This window comes from Podarcis gaigeae (assembly GCF_964106915.1).
Source record: "Podarcis gaigeae genome assembly, chromosome: 6".
In the NCBI taxonomy this organism is placed as follows: domain Eukaryota; kingdom Metazoa; phylum Chordata; class Lepidosauria; order Squamata; family Lacertidae; genus Podarcis; species Podarcis gaigeae.
Genome location: NC_139682.1, coordinates 3,395,470 through 3,408,506, shown reverse-complemented (window position 1 = coordinate 3,408,506; position 13,037 = coordinate 3,395,470). Strand labels below are relative to the sequence as shown.

Here is a 13,037-nt window from a genome sequence, read left to right as displayed (position 1 = left end):
ATCCTCCCCAATTCATGATCTGTATTGCAGTCATCAATGTAACTGCAACAACCATACAGATGTCATACACACAGTACAGAATTCTAACAGGGACATCCCATTGGGTCTTCCTCACCTCTGGCCACTAGTGAGCCCAGTTCAGTCCTAGCCAAGTCCACCTGTCTGCTCCAGTCTTAATGGCAGGGCCATCAGTATCCTGGACGAAAATTTGCACCCCACCCCCAGAAAAAATGCTCCCGGGGCCACTGCCCCTCTCGCCACCCCCCGTACACTACACCACTGGAACTCCCTCCAGCAGAAGCACTTGGCACCTTCCTTGTAAAGTTTCCGGAGATTGCTCAAGGCACACCTCTTTACGCTGAATTTCGACACTTGAGGCGTACATTTTTTGCAATCCACCTTGTACTTATGCTTGTAAGTTGCTTTAAATCGCTCTTAACATTGTGTTCCGATGCTGTATGACGCTCCTAGCAGCCTTAGGGTGAACGGCGGCGATCAAATTAACGAGAGCAATTAATAAATAGATGTGCGTCCTTAATGCAGAGCAAAACCTTTGTGGGTTTTTTCGTTTTCTGCCTTGGGCAGCAACCAGCCTGGCTGCCTTCTAAGTGCTGTAACGGCACCTCCTTCCGTTGGCCCGGCCTCTGAGGCCTTGCAAAAGTCATTGCTAATGAGACAATCGCTCCTGTGCCGTTGATTGTTTGGCCAGCCCATGGCGGAGGCTGATGAAGGCTAATGAGGTGAATGGCATAGTCGCGGGGTGCTAACTCGCTGCTATGCTGCGGACAACAATGTATGAATCACTGCTCCTTTCTTAGCTTGCTGGAGGGGGGGCGTGAGATGCAAGGCAGAACAGGCAATGAGCTCTTCAGCTCTGGCTGCTAAGGAGAGAATAGCTCCCTGGAAGGGGGGGGGGAGAGTTTCCTTAAGTGGCTGGGGCAACACCAGGCTGAATCTGCAGCAGGTTGCAGCTGGGGCTGGGGCAGTGGATTCACAGCTGTTAAAAGGGGAGGCAGTGCATCCCATGCAGTCCTCTTCGAAGTGACAGTCTGCACATCCCCTCCATTTAATTCTGATTTATCCTGATTGGGGTGGGGTGGGGGTGGAACCCAACACCCAACTGCACGTTGCCCAGCTGTGGATTTAATTTATTTATTGCATTTATATCCCACTCAGGTCCTCCTTGTGGGTTTTCCATGGGGGAGGGGCCTCTGGTCAGACACTCGGAGAACAGGATGTTGGGCAATGTCGGCCTTTGGCCTGATTCAGCAACCAGGCTCTTCCAATGTTACGTGGTCCCTAAGATGACGTGAGCCAGGGCTGGTGAAATTCAAATTGTAGATTTCCGCATGTGGAGCAGAACTTGCCACTCATTTGCACCAGAGATCAAGTGACATTTTCTCTCTCTATGTGATCCTAGACCATGGGTAGGTAGGCAAACTAAGGCCTGGGGGCCAGATCCGGCCCAATTGCCTTCTAAATCCGGCCCGCAGATGGTCAGGGAATCAGCGTGTTTTTACATGAGTAGAACGTATCCTTTTATTTAAAATGCATCTCTCGGTTATTTGTGGGGCATAGGAATTTGTTCATCCCCCCGCCTTCAAAATATAGTCCGGCCCCCCACAAGGTCTGAGGGACAGTGGACCGGCCCCCTGCTGAAAAAGTTTGCTGACCCCTGTCCTAGACCTATGGATAGGATTCTTATACCCTCCAGCCTTCATGCCGAAATCATATCCTGTCCTGTAAAGAGGTAGACTTTGTATGTTGTTTAGTCGTTTAGTGGTGTCCGACTCTTTGTGACCCCCTGGACCAGAGCACGCCAGGCACTCCTGTCTTCCACTGCCTCCCGCAGTTTGGTCAGACTCATGTTTGTAGCTTCGAGAACACTGTCCCACCATCTTGTCCTCTGTCGTCCCCTTCTCCTTGTGCCCTCCATCTTTCCCAACATCAGGGTCTTTTCCAGGCAGTCTTCTCTTCTCATGAGGTGGCCAAAGTCTTGGAGCCTCCGCTTCAGGATCTGTCCTTCCAGTGAGCACTCAGGGCTGATTTCCTTCAGAATGGAGAGGTTTGATCTTCTTGGAGTCCATGGGACTCTCAAGGGTCTCCTCCAGCACCAGAATTCAAAAGCACCCATTCTTCGGCGATCAGCCTTCTTTATGGTCCAGCTCTCACTTCCGTACATCACTACTGAGAAAACCATAGCTTTAACTATACGGACCTTTGTTGGCAAGGTGATATCTCTGCTTTTTAGGATGCTGTCTAGGTTTGTCATTGCAGGCTCTGTATAGACACAAATTAAAAATGTCAGACTCTGTATAGACACACATTTTTAATTCATTATATTTCAAAATAGATTTATAGCCTGGAATATTGTAATATAACTTCCTCAACTTGGTACTCTCTAGAAGTTTTGAGCTATGACCCCCCCAACATCCCCTAACCTTTGTTAATGATGGCTGAGCTCGGCAGGAATTGTATGTCAAAACATCTGGATGACACCAGGTTGGGGAATTAATATAGCGCATGCAAAAGCCCACCATATTCATAGAGGAGATGGCTATCAATGGCTAGAAACCCCAGGAGGTGAGAGGGCTCTTGTGCCCAGATCCTACTTGCCAGCATCCAAGCTCTTGGCCACTGTGAAACTAGGATGCTAGACTAGATGGGCCCTTGGCCTGATCCAATCAGATCTTTGTAGGTTCCTATATTTTCTCCATTTGCACCATCTATATCTGCAAATCCGCAGGTCAGTCCGAAAAATGCCACAGAGAGAAAAGCAAACTCTGCAGCAGCTGCCTCTGGAACTCCCTGCCACTTGACGAAATGGTGAGCTGTGTGCACTAAACAGTACGCTTGTCCCCCCGTTTAAAAGCACCACTTCTCATCCGGATGTTCCCTGCGCCCCTTCTCTTTGGGAGCGGCGCCCCACCAGCTTTTGCACCATTCAAAAGATCCCGGGCTGCGGTTTCTTGGATCCTGCACTGATTTTGTCCATGCCCACCCACCCCCTGCCAAAACCCCCCATTGCTTCCCCCCTGCCCCTGGCAGATGCTTGCACATTTGGGTCTGGCTAAGCAGCTCATTCAAAGCCCTTCCCAGCCTCTGATCCTTGGCACGCTTGTTGACTGCGAGAATCTGACTCCCGGCACGAGAGCAAAGGAAGCGGATGGATGACTTGTTTTAATTAGGCCGGAGCTGGCAGCCTGACAGGATGGGATTTCTGGGCCCTTGCCTTGCCCAGCTGAATGCGTGCGCTCAGGAGAACGGGCAAGTATTTGCAGGCGTATCTGGGACCCCGCAAGCTCCCTTGGTTTTTTACTTAGATGCATCTCTTGCCCTCCATATACCTCACCACTGTCTGCTCCACTCAGGATGGAAAATAGATGAGACTTTGGATGCAATCGCTACTGATCAGCAGCCCCCTTGCCTGGGGTTGTGGCGCTGGGCTCAAGAAGTTGTTTGCTTGTCTGAAAGGCCAAGGCACTTTCCTCCTGCTTTCCGTCACGGTGACTAAGGGCAATTCTTTCCCGAACCGGACCCTGCTAGAGAGAGACCCTCTTAGCCTCCCTTGCCCCAGGCCCTGGGTCCTTTCCAGAATTATTTTGGTCCTCGGCATTTGTGCCAAGAGCAGCGAAAAGATGCCATGCCTGACATTTTGCAAACAAGGAGGAGTTCCTTCCCGGGCAGGCGCTAACTGCCACTCTTCTGCAGGGGGAAAGAGAGAGAGAGGCTGCCTAGGGTGGGGTGATAGGTTCAGGACAAACAAACAAGAAAGGATGGGGCATAGCTAAGCTATGGAACTCCCTCCCACAGTAGGAAAATGGAAAAGCCTCCCTATTTTCTTTTCCTTCACAAATCCTGTCTTAAGGGTATGTCTGTGTATGAATAGGGTGAGCCTGTGACCTGGCTCAGGAACTAAGTATTTATCATTACAAAAGACTGGCCAGGCTCCCCAGGGTATCCAATCAAGTGAGCATTAACAGGTAACCTGTCAGACGAGATAAACAACGCATTCAGATTTCTGCTGTTGTTGGAAACGGCAGGAAGGAAGCGTGTTCGAATCCTGATTGTGGGTTTCCTACCAGCGTCTGGGGAAATGGTATTAAAATCACTTTTCTGACCATGCTTCCAGATTGGCCAATCCATGGAGGGACTCTTAACAGAGAAGTGATGTGTACCTGCCATTCTCAGGGCAACGGCTATGCCTTTGCTACTGGAACAATGTGCTGGTTGTCTCATGCCAGGTCAGAAGCATCTCAGCCCATGAAATTTCAGGGCCCAGATCTGAAACCTAGAGGTGACCCCTAGTGATGTCACTGGCCCTGGAGACAGAGGTTAATTAGGAGGGGAACAGAGGACCCCCCCCTCCAGAATGTCTGTGCTATAATATTATGTACTGAGCTGAATAGGATCCAAAAGGCAGCAGTCTGATTGGTCCTAGAACAATAAGGTCCAGAATGCAGCAGTCTGATTGGTCCACAGAGGCCACCCAATCCAGCTCCAGGTGGAAGTGAATCCGCAAGCTGATTGGCCTACAGGTGAATCCCGGAATTAGCCAATCACGTGGGGCCCATTGTGTCAATAATGTACATAAAGCAGACATTCTGGGGGAACTTCCATTCCTCCACACCACTATGAGCTGAGTAAAGAGCATGAAATCCACTCTCGATTCCGAGTGTATTTCAGCCAGCTTCTAATAGGCTGAACGCTTGCAAGATGGATAATTTTCTGAGGAACTCCTTTCTGTCTGCAACAGACCTGCTGACCAAGGACTCAGAAAACTTCCTTTCCTCCGCCTTTCAGCCACCTCTGGCTGGTTAACGCCTTGAACATCTGCGCTCCCACTGTGATGATTAAAGGTGTACTTGCCCACCTGGAGTTTCCAACCTTCCACCTGGAGGGGACCAGGCAAACCTGGAGGCCTCGGGTCAGAGCTCGGGCAACCCCACCTAGCAGGGAATTCATGGCACTCTGGAGCAGTGAATTGTTCAGAGTTCCAACAGGGGCTTCCTGGCGCCTTCAACATATGCCCTGTGACGCACAGGGTGGGAATTGCCCTCGCCTGAGCTGATCCTCCGTTTCCCCAGTCAAACTGCCCATTTCCTTCCTGGTCTTAATATAGATGGCAACCCCCCTGAGCAGGGAAGGGCCCTGGCACTCTGCTAGTCTGAACAGCCTTTTGGCACCCGGCAAAGGTTAAACAATAGGAGATTCTGCCCGTTGAGTCTGGCCTAATCCCCATCCCCGCTAAACAGCCCCGGGCAACTATGGGACACCCTCCCTGGGCATGCAAACCCAGGAGACCTTGCCTAAGAAAGCCTTCTCTCCCCGCTTGGGTGTTGCTGGGGGTCAGGCGGGCAAGGGAGGGCTTTCTCCTCTGGGCCAGACCCCCTCCGGCAGGCTCCCCAAGGAGCAGGGAGTTCAGCAAGGGTGGCTGGGTCATCTGATTTCTGTTTGTTTGAATTCCCCTCTCCTCTGAGCAGGAGAGAGCGAGTGCCGGGCAGCAGAATGGAGTGTCCTTTGAACGGAAGCCAGAGGGAACAGGTGGCCCCGCAGAGCAGAGCGCAGCAGGCTCATAACTGCCAGAGTTCTGGGGAAAAGATACTCCTCTCTCCCCACGCTTAATCCAGCTCGGTTACGCAGAGTATAGAAGGCGGGCAGCTCTGTCCCACTTTTAATCCAGTGCTGGCGGCCGGTGGCAACGGTGACGGTAGGTAACGGGTCCCTTGCCTCGTTTCCCCAGGGGTAGAGAGCGGGAGAGGCCTCACTCTGCGCTGGGACTTCCTTGGGCTGGGCAGAGTTCGAGTCTTCCAGCCTGCGGCTTTGCTCTTGGCCTTTCCATGGGTTTATGTGGAGGGCTACCTGTCCAGGTAAACTCCAACCTTTTGTTCATGGGAGATGGAGAGAGGCGGTTTGGGATGCTCTTCCCACCAGCGTTGCCCGGGCATCTTGCAGGGTAGCCTTGGCGTGGTTTAGTTGCCCTGCTACCAGCAGTCAGGAGATTCCTTGGGCCAAAGAGGTCCTCTCGACCGTCTTGGTGGCTCCTGCTCTGAGAATCGAGCTGTGAGGTGGCTGCTCTTGAGGTTAAAGTCTCTGGCAGGTGCCCGGGCGATGGCTCTCTGCAGGCGGCTATTTCCATCTGCTCCCTAGGGTAAGATCAGGCAAATCTTGGCCAGACTTTTGCTGACTTCCTTCGGCCGTCTGGAGTGCCGTTCACGCTGCAAGCTTCTTCCTTGCACAATTCAAGTTTTTGATTCCAAGGCAGCCTTGAGCTTTAGTGTGAGCTGCTGCCCACCTCTCGACGAGGTGCCTTGGGGTGGCAAAAAAACAACACACCTTGAAGCAGAGCATGTCGGACTGTGTGCAAAATGAATCCAGAGTTTGCGGAGAACTGTGAAATTTTGTGCAAAGCTGGGAATCGTCTGTAAAGTTGGACTGAGTTTGTTTTTAGGCATTGGAGCATCTATTCCTTTGGCCTTTTTTATTGTGTGTGTGTGTGTGCCTGTGTATAGTTTGAAATAACAGTCAGGTGCTCTGTGGAATGGGCATGGCTACTGGCCAAGCCAAAGAGGAAAAAATGTGAAAATCAGGGGCATTCCAAACAGGCCTGCAAGTGCTAATTGATCTGATTTATGGATCAATCAGCCAACATGTTAATTGATGAGGGAATTTTTTAACTGGTAGGGATGGAAAGAGAGCGTTCTTGTTTATCTTTGGATGTGATTTTGCTTCTGGTATGTTGCTGTAAGAAGGAATTGGGGAAGACTTATATTAAAGAGGTTGTTTTGTTCCAATAACGAAGTGATAGCCTTTAGTCGTGAATCTTTAAGTCACCTCGTGCTTTTTTCAGGCCTGAGGCTGAGTTTTCTTTCGTAGTAGACAAATCAATTCCACCTAAATGTTTGTCATGTGCAATAACTTCCATGTGGTTTCGGTGAAATGTGAATTTACTATTTTTAATTGATTCCTGACTGGTTGTAATTATTGTTAGGCTTTCTTGTGTGACCATAAGCCATCACTCATGGTGATGGCTGAGATTTAATTACGAATGTATGCAACGCCACACCCAGCTTTCTTAAACAAAAAGGAAAAAGCCCCTGCCCCTGGGAGCTTACAATCATAATTCCCACAGTGCAGGTTGGTAGCAGGGGGAGGGAGGGAGACTCAGTGTGCAGCCACAAGGGATGATGAATGCAGGCAAAGGCCACGAATGTTTGGTTCCAGCAGGGGATGAGTATTAAAGGCAGGCTGGCAATCAATCATCTGATCATTAATTGGTTCAAACAATTGTCCCTGACCACTAGGGACACTGGAGAAGCGATCTGCTTGGTCTGCTGCAAGACGGAGGACCAGGTGAGGCAGTTGTTTCAATCCCAGTGAACTCGAGTGGGATGCATGTCTCTCTGCTGTGTGGCCTTGGTGGGTGCAATCGCTATGACTCCAGCCTCTTTCTTGATGGGACCCATTTGCAGCTGCCTCCGCAGGGCAGACGGCCAGCCTGGTTAGCAGCCCTGCCAAGTCTTCCTTCCCTTGGCACAGAGGGCGTCCCGGTTGGGCTCTGTCCAGGCTGCAGCCATGCAAGAACCTGCTTTGGGTCCGGAGGCCCTTGTCCCTCCAGGCTGCTTTCATTGTCTTCTCGCGGTCGGGATAAGGAATGGCTGAATAGCCCAGATAGCTAATATGGTAGCAGGATTGAACTCCTGCACTTGGGCAAAAAAAAAAAAAAAAAATGAGAGGCACAAATACAAGATGGGTGACACCTGGCTTGAGAGCAGTACATGTGAAAAGGATCTAGGAGTCTTGGTTGACCACAAACTTGACATGAGCCAACAGTGTGACGCGGCAGCTAAAAAGGCCAATGCAGTTCTGGGCTGCATCAATAGGAGTATTGCATCTAGATCAAGGAAAGTAATAGTGCCACTGTATTCTGCTCTGGTCAGACCTCACCTGGAGTACTGTGTCCAGTTCTGGGCACCACAGTTCAAGAAGGACACTGACAAACTGGAACGTGTCCAGAGGAGGGCAACCAAAATGGTCAAAGGCCTGGAAACGATGCCTTATGAGGAACGGCTAAGGGAGCTGGGCATGTTTAGCCTGGAGAAGAGGAGGTTAAGGAGTGATATGATAGCCATGTTCAAATATATAAAAGGATGTCACATAGAGGAGGGAGAAAGGTTGTTTTCTGCTGCTCCAGAGAAGCAGACACGGAGCAATGGATCCAAACTACAAGAAAGAAGATTCCACCTAAACATTAGGAAGAACTTCCTGACAGTAAGAGCTGTTCGACAGTGGAATTTGCTGCCAAGGAGTGTGGTGGAGTCTCCTTCTTTGGAGGTCTTTAAGCAGAGGCTTGACAACCATATGTCAGGAGTGCTCTGATGGTGTTTCCTGCTTGGCAGGGGGTTGGACTCGATGGCTCTTGTGGTCTCTTCCAACTCTAGGATTCTAGGATTCTTAACTGTTGGCACTGTAAACTAGCCAAGGGGTGGTTTCCCCATAGGTACTGGGAATGCCCAGAGGTAAAGGAATTCTGGAATAAAATGCTAAAGGTTATTTTATTTTATTTTCCCCAATTTTTTAAAATTGATTTTCCACATTTATCACAAAAATGACATAACAAAACACATTACGCTACAATAAATTAAGCACAAAGAAAAATTGTTTCTTCAAATACCTAATTCTCGTTACATTGATAGCTGACTTCCTCGAATCCCCGCTAACTGAATTTCATTATATCACCCATATAACAGTTCTCCAAATCCATATTTCTAATAATATTAACTCCTTTCATTTACTAATCTCTTCTCCTAATTAATATATTTTAATCCTTAATATTTACTATCACATATTCTTATTTTACACCTAAGCCTATTTACTGTTTCCAAGAATTTTCTGTTTATCCTATATCAAAATATTTAGCTAAATATTCTTTAAATTTCTTCCAATCCTCATGTATCTCCTCTTCCAGTCAGGCCGGCCAGCTCCAAAAAGTCCAACATCTTCATCTGCCATTCTTCTATTGTTGGTATTTCTTGCGATTTCCAGCTTTTGGCTAATAAAAGTCTTGCCGCTTAGTGGCAGTGTAACATCTTTTTTGGGCACAATTCCAATCCTATTATTCCAAGTAGAAAAGCTTCTAGTAAAAGCCTAAAGGTTATTAATGAACTGTTTAAAGTGAAGCTTTCAATAGACTTTGATTTCATGACCATGGGTATACTTGGAAACGCGACTATAGAGAAAAGAGACCAGCTTACTTTTAAAGCTATGATATTAGCAGGAAAGGCAACGATAGCTTTAGGTTGGAAAGATAGAGAAAAATGGACAGTAGAGGCATGGAATAGTTACCGTATTTTTTGCTCTTTAAGACTCACTTTTTCCCTCCTAAAAAGTAAGGGGAAATGTGTGTGCGTCTTATGGAACGAATGCAGGCTGCACAGCTATCCCAGAAGCCAGAACAGCAAGAGGGATTGCTGCTTTCACTGTGCAGCGATCCCTCTTGCTGTTCTGGCTTCTGAGATTCAGAATATTTTTTTTCTCGTTTTCTTCCTCCAAAAACTAGGTGCGTCTTGTGGTCTGGTGCGCCTTATAGAGTGAAAAATACGGTATTTGTTTGAACTGATTCAGTCGGACATTGTCGCAGTCATGTCACAGGAAACAACGTGGAAGGTCAAGTCCACCACAATAAGGAACAGATGGAACTCCTATCTTCAATGGATAAAAACTACTGGAACAAAAGACATTCGGTGGAAACTAAAGATGCTATGCCCGTGGCTGAGGAGAATTGTTTGAACCCTTCCCATGGATATGGGGAGGCGGGGGGGGGGGAAGGGTGGGAAAGGGAAAAAGTGTACGGGGAATTTAAAAAATGGAAGGAGATAATATAATGTATGTAAAAATCCCAAAATAAATTAATTTTTTTAGGGGGGAAAAGGAATGGCTGAAAAGGAAATACTCTCTATTCCAACGTGTGAATTAAGGAATGGAATCTACTCTAAACAACACAGTAGATCTTCTTTTGATTGATGGGTTGATTAAGAGTAGGGATGTCAGAGATTACTTTTCCCCCTATAATAATATTTTGTTCTTTTTTCCATATAGAAAGTTACATTTGTTGCTCAACGATTATATTCCAGTTCAACAAAACTAGTGAGTTCTCACTCAGCCAACAGCGATATTCATAGCCCAAATTACATACAATTGCATTTTAAGGTTCGGTCTTCATTCTCTCCAACCTGTTTCTTAATACGTTCTGCTGTTTTCTATAATATAATAACAATAATAACGCTTCAAACTCCATTGTGGCCTTCGCATATGGGAAAACAACTTTTTATATAGACTAGAAAAGGCTTTTCTTCTTTAAAAGATTCTAAATCTGTATCTTTCTGTATCTGCATCCTTCATTCGCGCTCCCAATTTTGCAATCTCTGCATATTCCAAGGTTTTCACAGCCATCCTCCCTTTGAAGGTATTCTCCTCCTTCCATTTCTGTGCACAGAGAATCCTTGCCGCTGTAGTCACATATAGAAATACCGTTGAGACTTTCTTTGGGATTTCACTGGCTAATATCCCCAGCAGGATGTCAGATTTCCAGTGGAAATGGGAGGGAAAATTGACAATGCATGTGCAAAATCAAAATCAATCCATTGGACATAATTGGTATCCACTGTTGTCACTTCCAGCCTTCGATATGGAATTGATTTGGCACTGATTCTCGCATTGGGCTCGATGGCATTTGCTGTCCCTTCCAACTCTGAGATTCTGTGATTGTGTTTCCTCCCCCCATTTCCACTGCGTTTTCCTTTGCATCGAAATGAATGGGGTGTAATAATGAAACAACGCTGATATAATGCAATTCTACCACCGCGGACAGCAAAACAAATAATGTAGTTTTTGGCAGAGGATGGACTGCAGCAGATGGAAACGCGTGTTGCAGGCAGCAGTGGGGGGAAATGGGAAAAGATGCTATCTTAAATTCAGAATAGCTGGGGGTGAACTTGTCTCTGTCACGCCAGAGCCCAGGGGCTGCAGCTCACTAATAAAAATAAAAATAAAAATAAAAATAAAAATAAAAATATGATAGATGATAGATAGATAGATAGATAGATAGATAGATAGATAGATAGAGGATGGACTGCAGCAGATGGAAACGCGTGTTGCAGGCAGCAGCAGGGGAAAATGGGAAAAGATGCTATCTTAAATTCAGAATAGCTGGGGGTGAACTTGTCTCTGTCACGCCGGAGCCCAGGGGCTGCAGCTCACTAATAATAAATAAATAAATAAATAAATATTTTTATTTATACCCCGCCCTCCCCAGCCAAGACTGGGCTCAGGGTGGCTAACACCAGGTATAAAAACAATTGATTGAAATACAACTTAAAAACAAGATTAAAATACAACATTAAAATGCAGCCTCATTTCAGTAGGAACTCAAATCAAAAACTTTTTTGGGGATGAAAATATCAAGTCTTCACCAAGGCCAATGAAATATACTCGGAGCCGAGAGTGGATTTCATGCTCTTTATTCAGCTCATAGTGGTGAGGAGGAATGGAAGTTCCCCCAAAGTATCAGCTTTATATACATTATTTACACAATGGGCTGCATGTGATTGGCTAATTCTGGGATTCTCCTGTAGGCCAATCAGGTTGTGGATTCACTTCCACCTGGAGCTGGATTAGGTGGCTCCTGCGGACCAATCAGACTCCTGCATTCTGGACCCTATTGTTCTAGGACCAGTCAGACTGCTGCATTCTGGACCCTATTGTTCTAGGACCAGTCAGACTGCTGCATTCTGGACCCTATTGTTCTAGGACCAGTCAGACTGCTGCATTCTGGACCCTATTGTTCCAGGACCAGTCAGACTGCTGCATTCTGGATCCTATTGTTCTAGGACCAGTCAGACTCCTGCATTCTGGATCCTATTGTTCTAGGACCAATCAGACTGCTGCATTCCGGACCCTATTGTTCTAGGACCAATCAGACTCCTGCATTCTGGACCCTATTGTTCCAGGACCAGTCAGACTGCTGCATTCTGGATCCTATTGTTCTAGGACCAATCAGACTCCTGCATTCTGGATCCTATTCAACTCAGTACATATCACCCAACTATCCAGACTGGTCCTGCGTGGGCCAGAAAAAAGCCAGGGAAGTCCCCAAATAGGAGTTCCATCTCAGAAGGAGAAAGGAAAAAGGAAAGAGGGGAAGGGGATCAAGTTGATTCCAAGCCAAAGGCCAGGCGGAATGGAGGGGAAAACGTCCCCCACTTTGCATCTCTAACAAGGGCTGGGAGAGAGTCCTGCCGGAAAGCCTAGACTGCTGCTGCCAGTCCGTGCAGACAGTACTGAGGAAGATGGACCAATGGCCAGGCCAAGACAGGTCACCCAACTGTTCCAACAGTTCATTCAAAATAATAATAATAATAATAATAATAATAATAATAATAATAATAATAATAATTTCTTTATACCCTGCCCATTTGGCTGAGTTTCCCCAGCCACTCTAGGCGGCTTCTGATCAAGTGTTAAAAACAATACAGCATTAAATATTAAAAACTTCCCTGAACAGGGCTGCCTTCAGATGTCTTTTAAAAAGAAGATAGCTGCTTATTTCCTTCACATCTGGTGGGAGGGCGTTCCACAGGGCGGGTGCCACCACCAAGAAGGCCCTCTGTCTGGTTCCCTGTAACTTGGCTTCTTGCTGCGAAGGAACCGCCAGAGGGCCCTCAGCGCTGGACCTCAGTGTCCGGGCAGAACGATGGAGGTGGAGATGCTCCTTCAGGTATACAGGACCAAGGCCGTGTAGGGCTTTAAAGATCAGCCCAAACACTTTGAATTGTGCTCAGAAACGTCCTGGGAGCCAATGCAGATCTCTTAGGACCAGTGTTATGTGGTCTCGGCGGCCGCTCCCAGTCACCAGTCTGGCTGCCGCATTCTGGATTAGTTGCAGTTTCCTGGTCACCTTCAAAGGTAGCCCCACATAGACCGCGTTGCAGTAGTCCAAGCGGGAGATAACCAGAGCATGCACTACTCTGGCAAGACAG

The 13,037-nt window shown here is 47.5% G+C and overlaps 1 protein-coding gene across 6 annotated transcripts in view; it reads left to right on the top strand.

The window, feature by feature from the left end:
* The first annotated feature begins 5,461 nt into the window (after positions 1–5,461).
* The window catches only part of MYLK2 (myosin light chain kinase 2), a 50,570-nt gene continuing 42,994 nt past the window's right edge, over positions 5,462–13,037 (top strand). For 2 of the 6 annotated variants that reach the window (XR_014565648.1, XR_014565649.1), the window contains exon 1: positions 5,487–5,710. Coding sequence is in view for 1 of the 6 variants with exons in the window: in XM_083744367.1 (XP_083600493.1) it covers positions 5,849–5,870 (22 nt within the window). In the remaining 5 variants the exon portion in view is untranslated. Of the gene's footprint in view, positions 5,871–13,037 lie in introns of all 6 variants that reach the window. The other 4 variants (XM_083744368.1, XM_083744369.1, XM_083744367.1 and 1 more) reach the window with 4 other exon arrangements.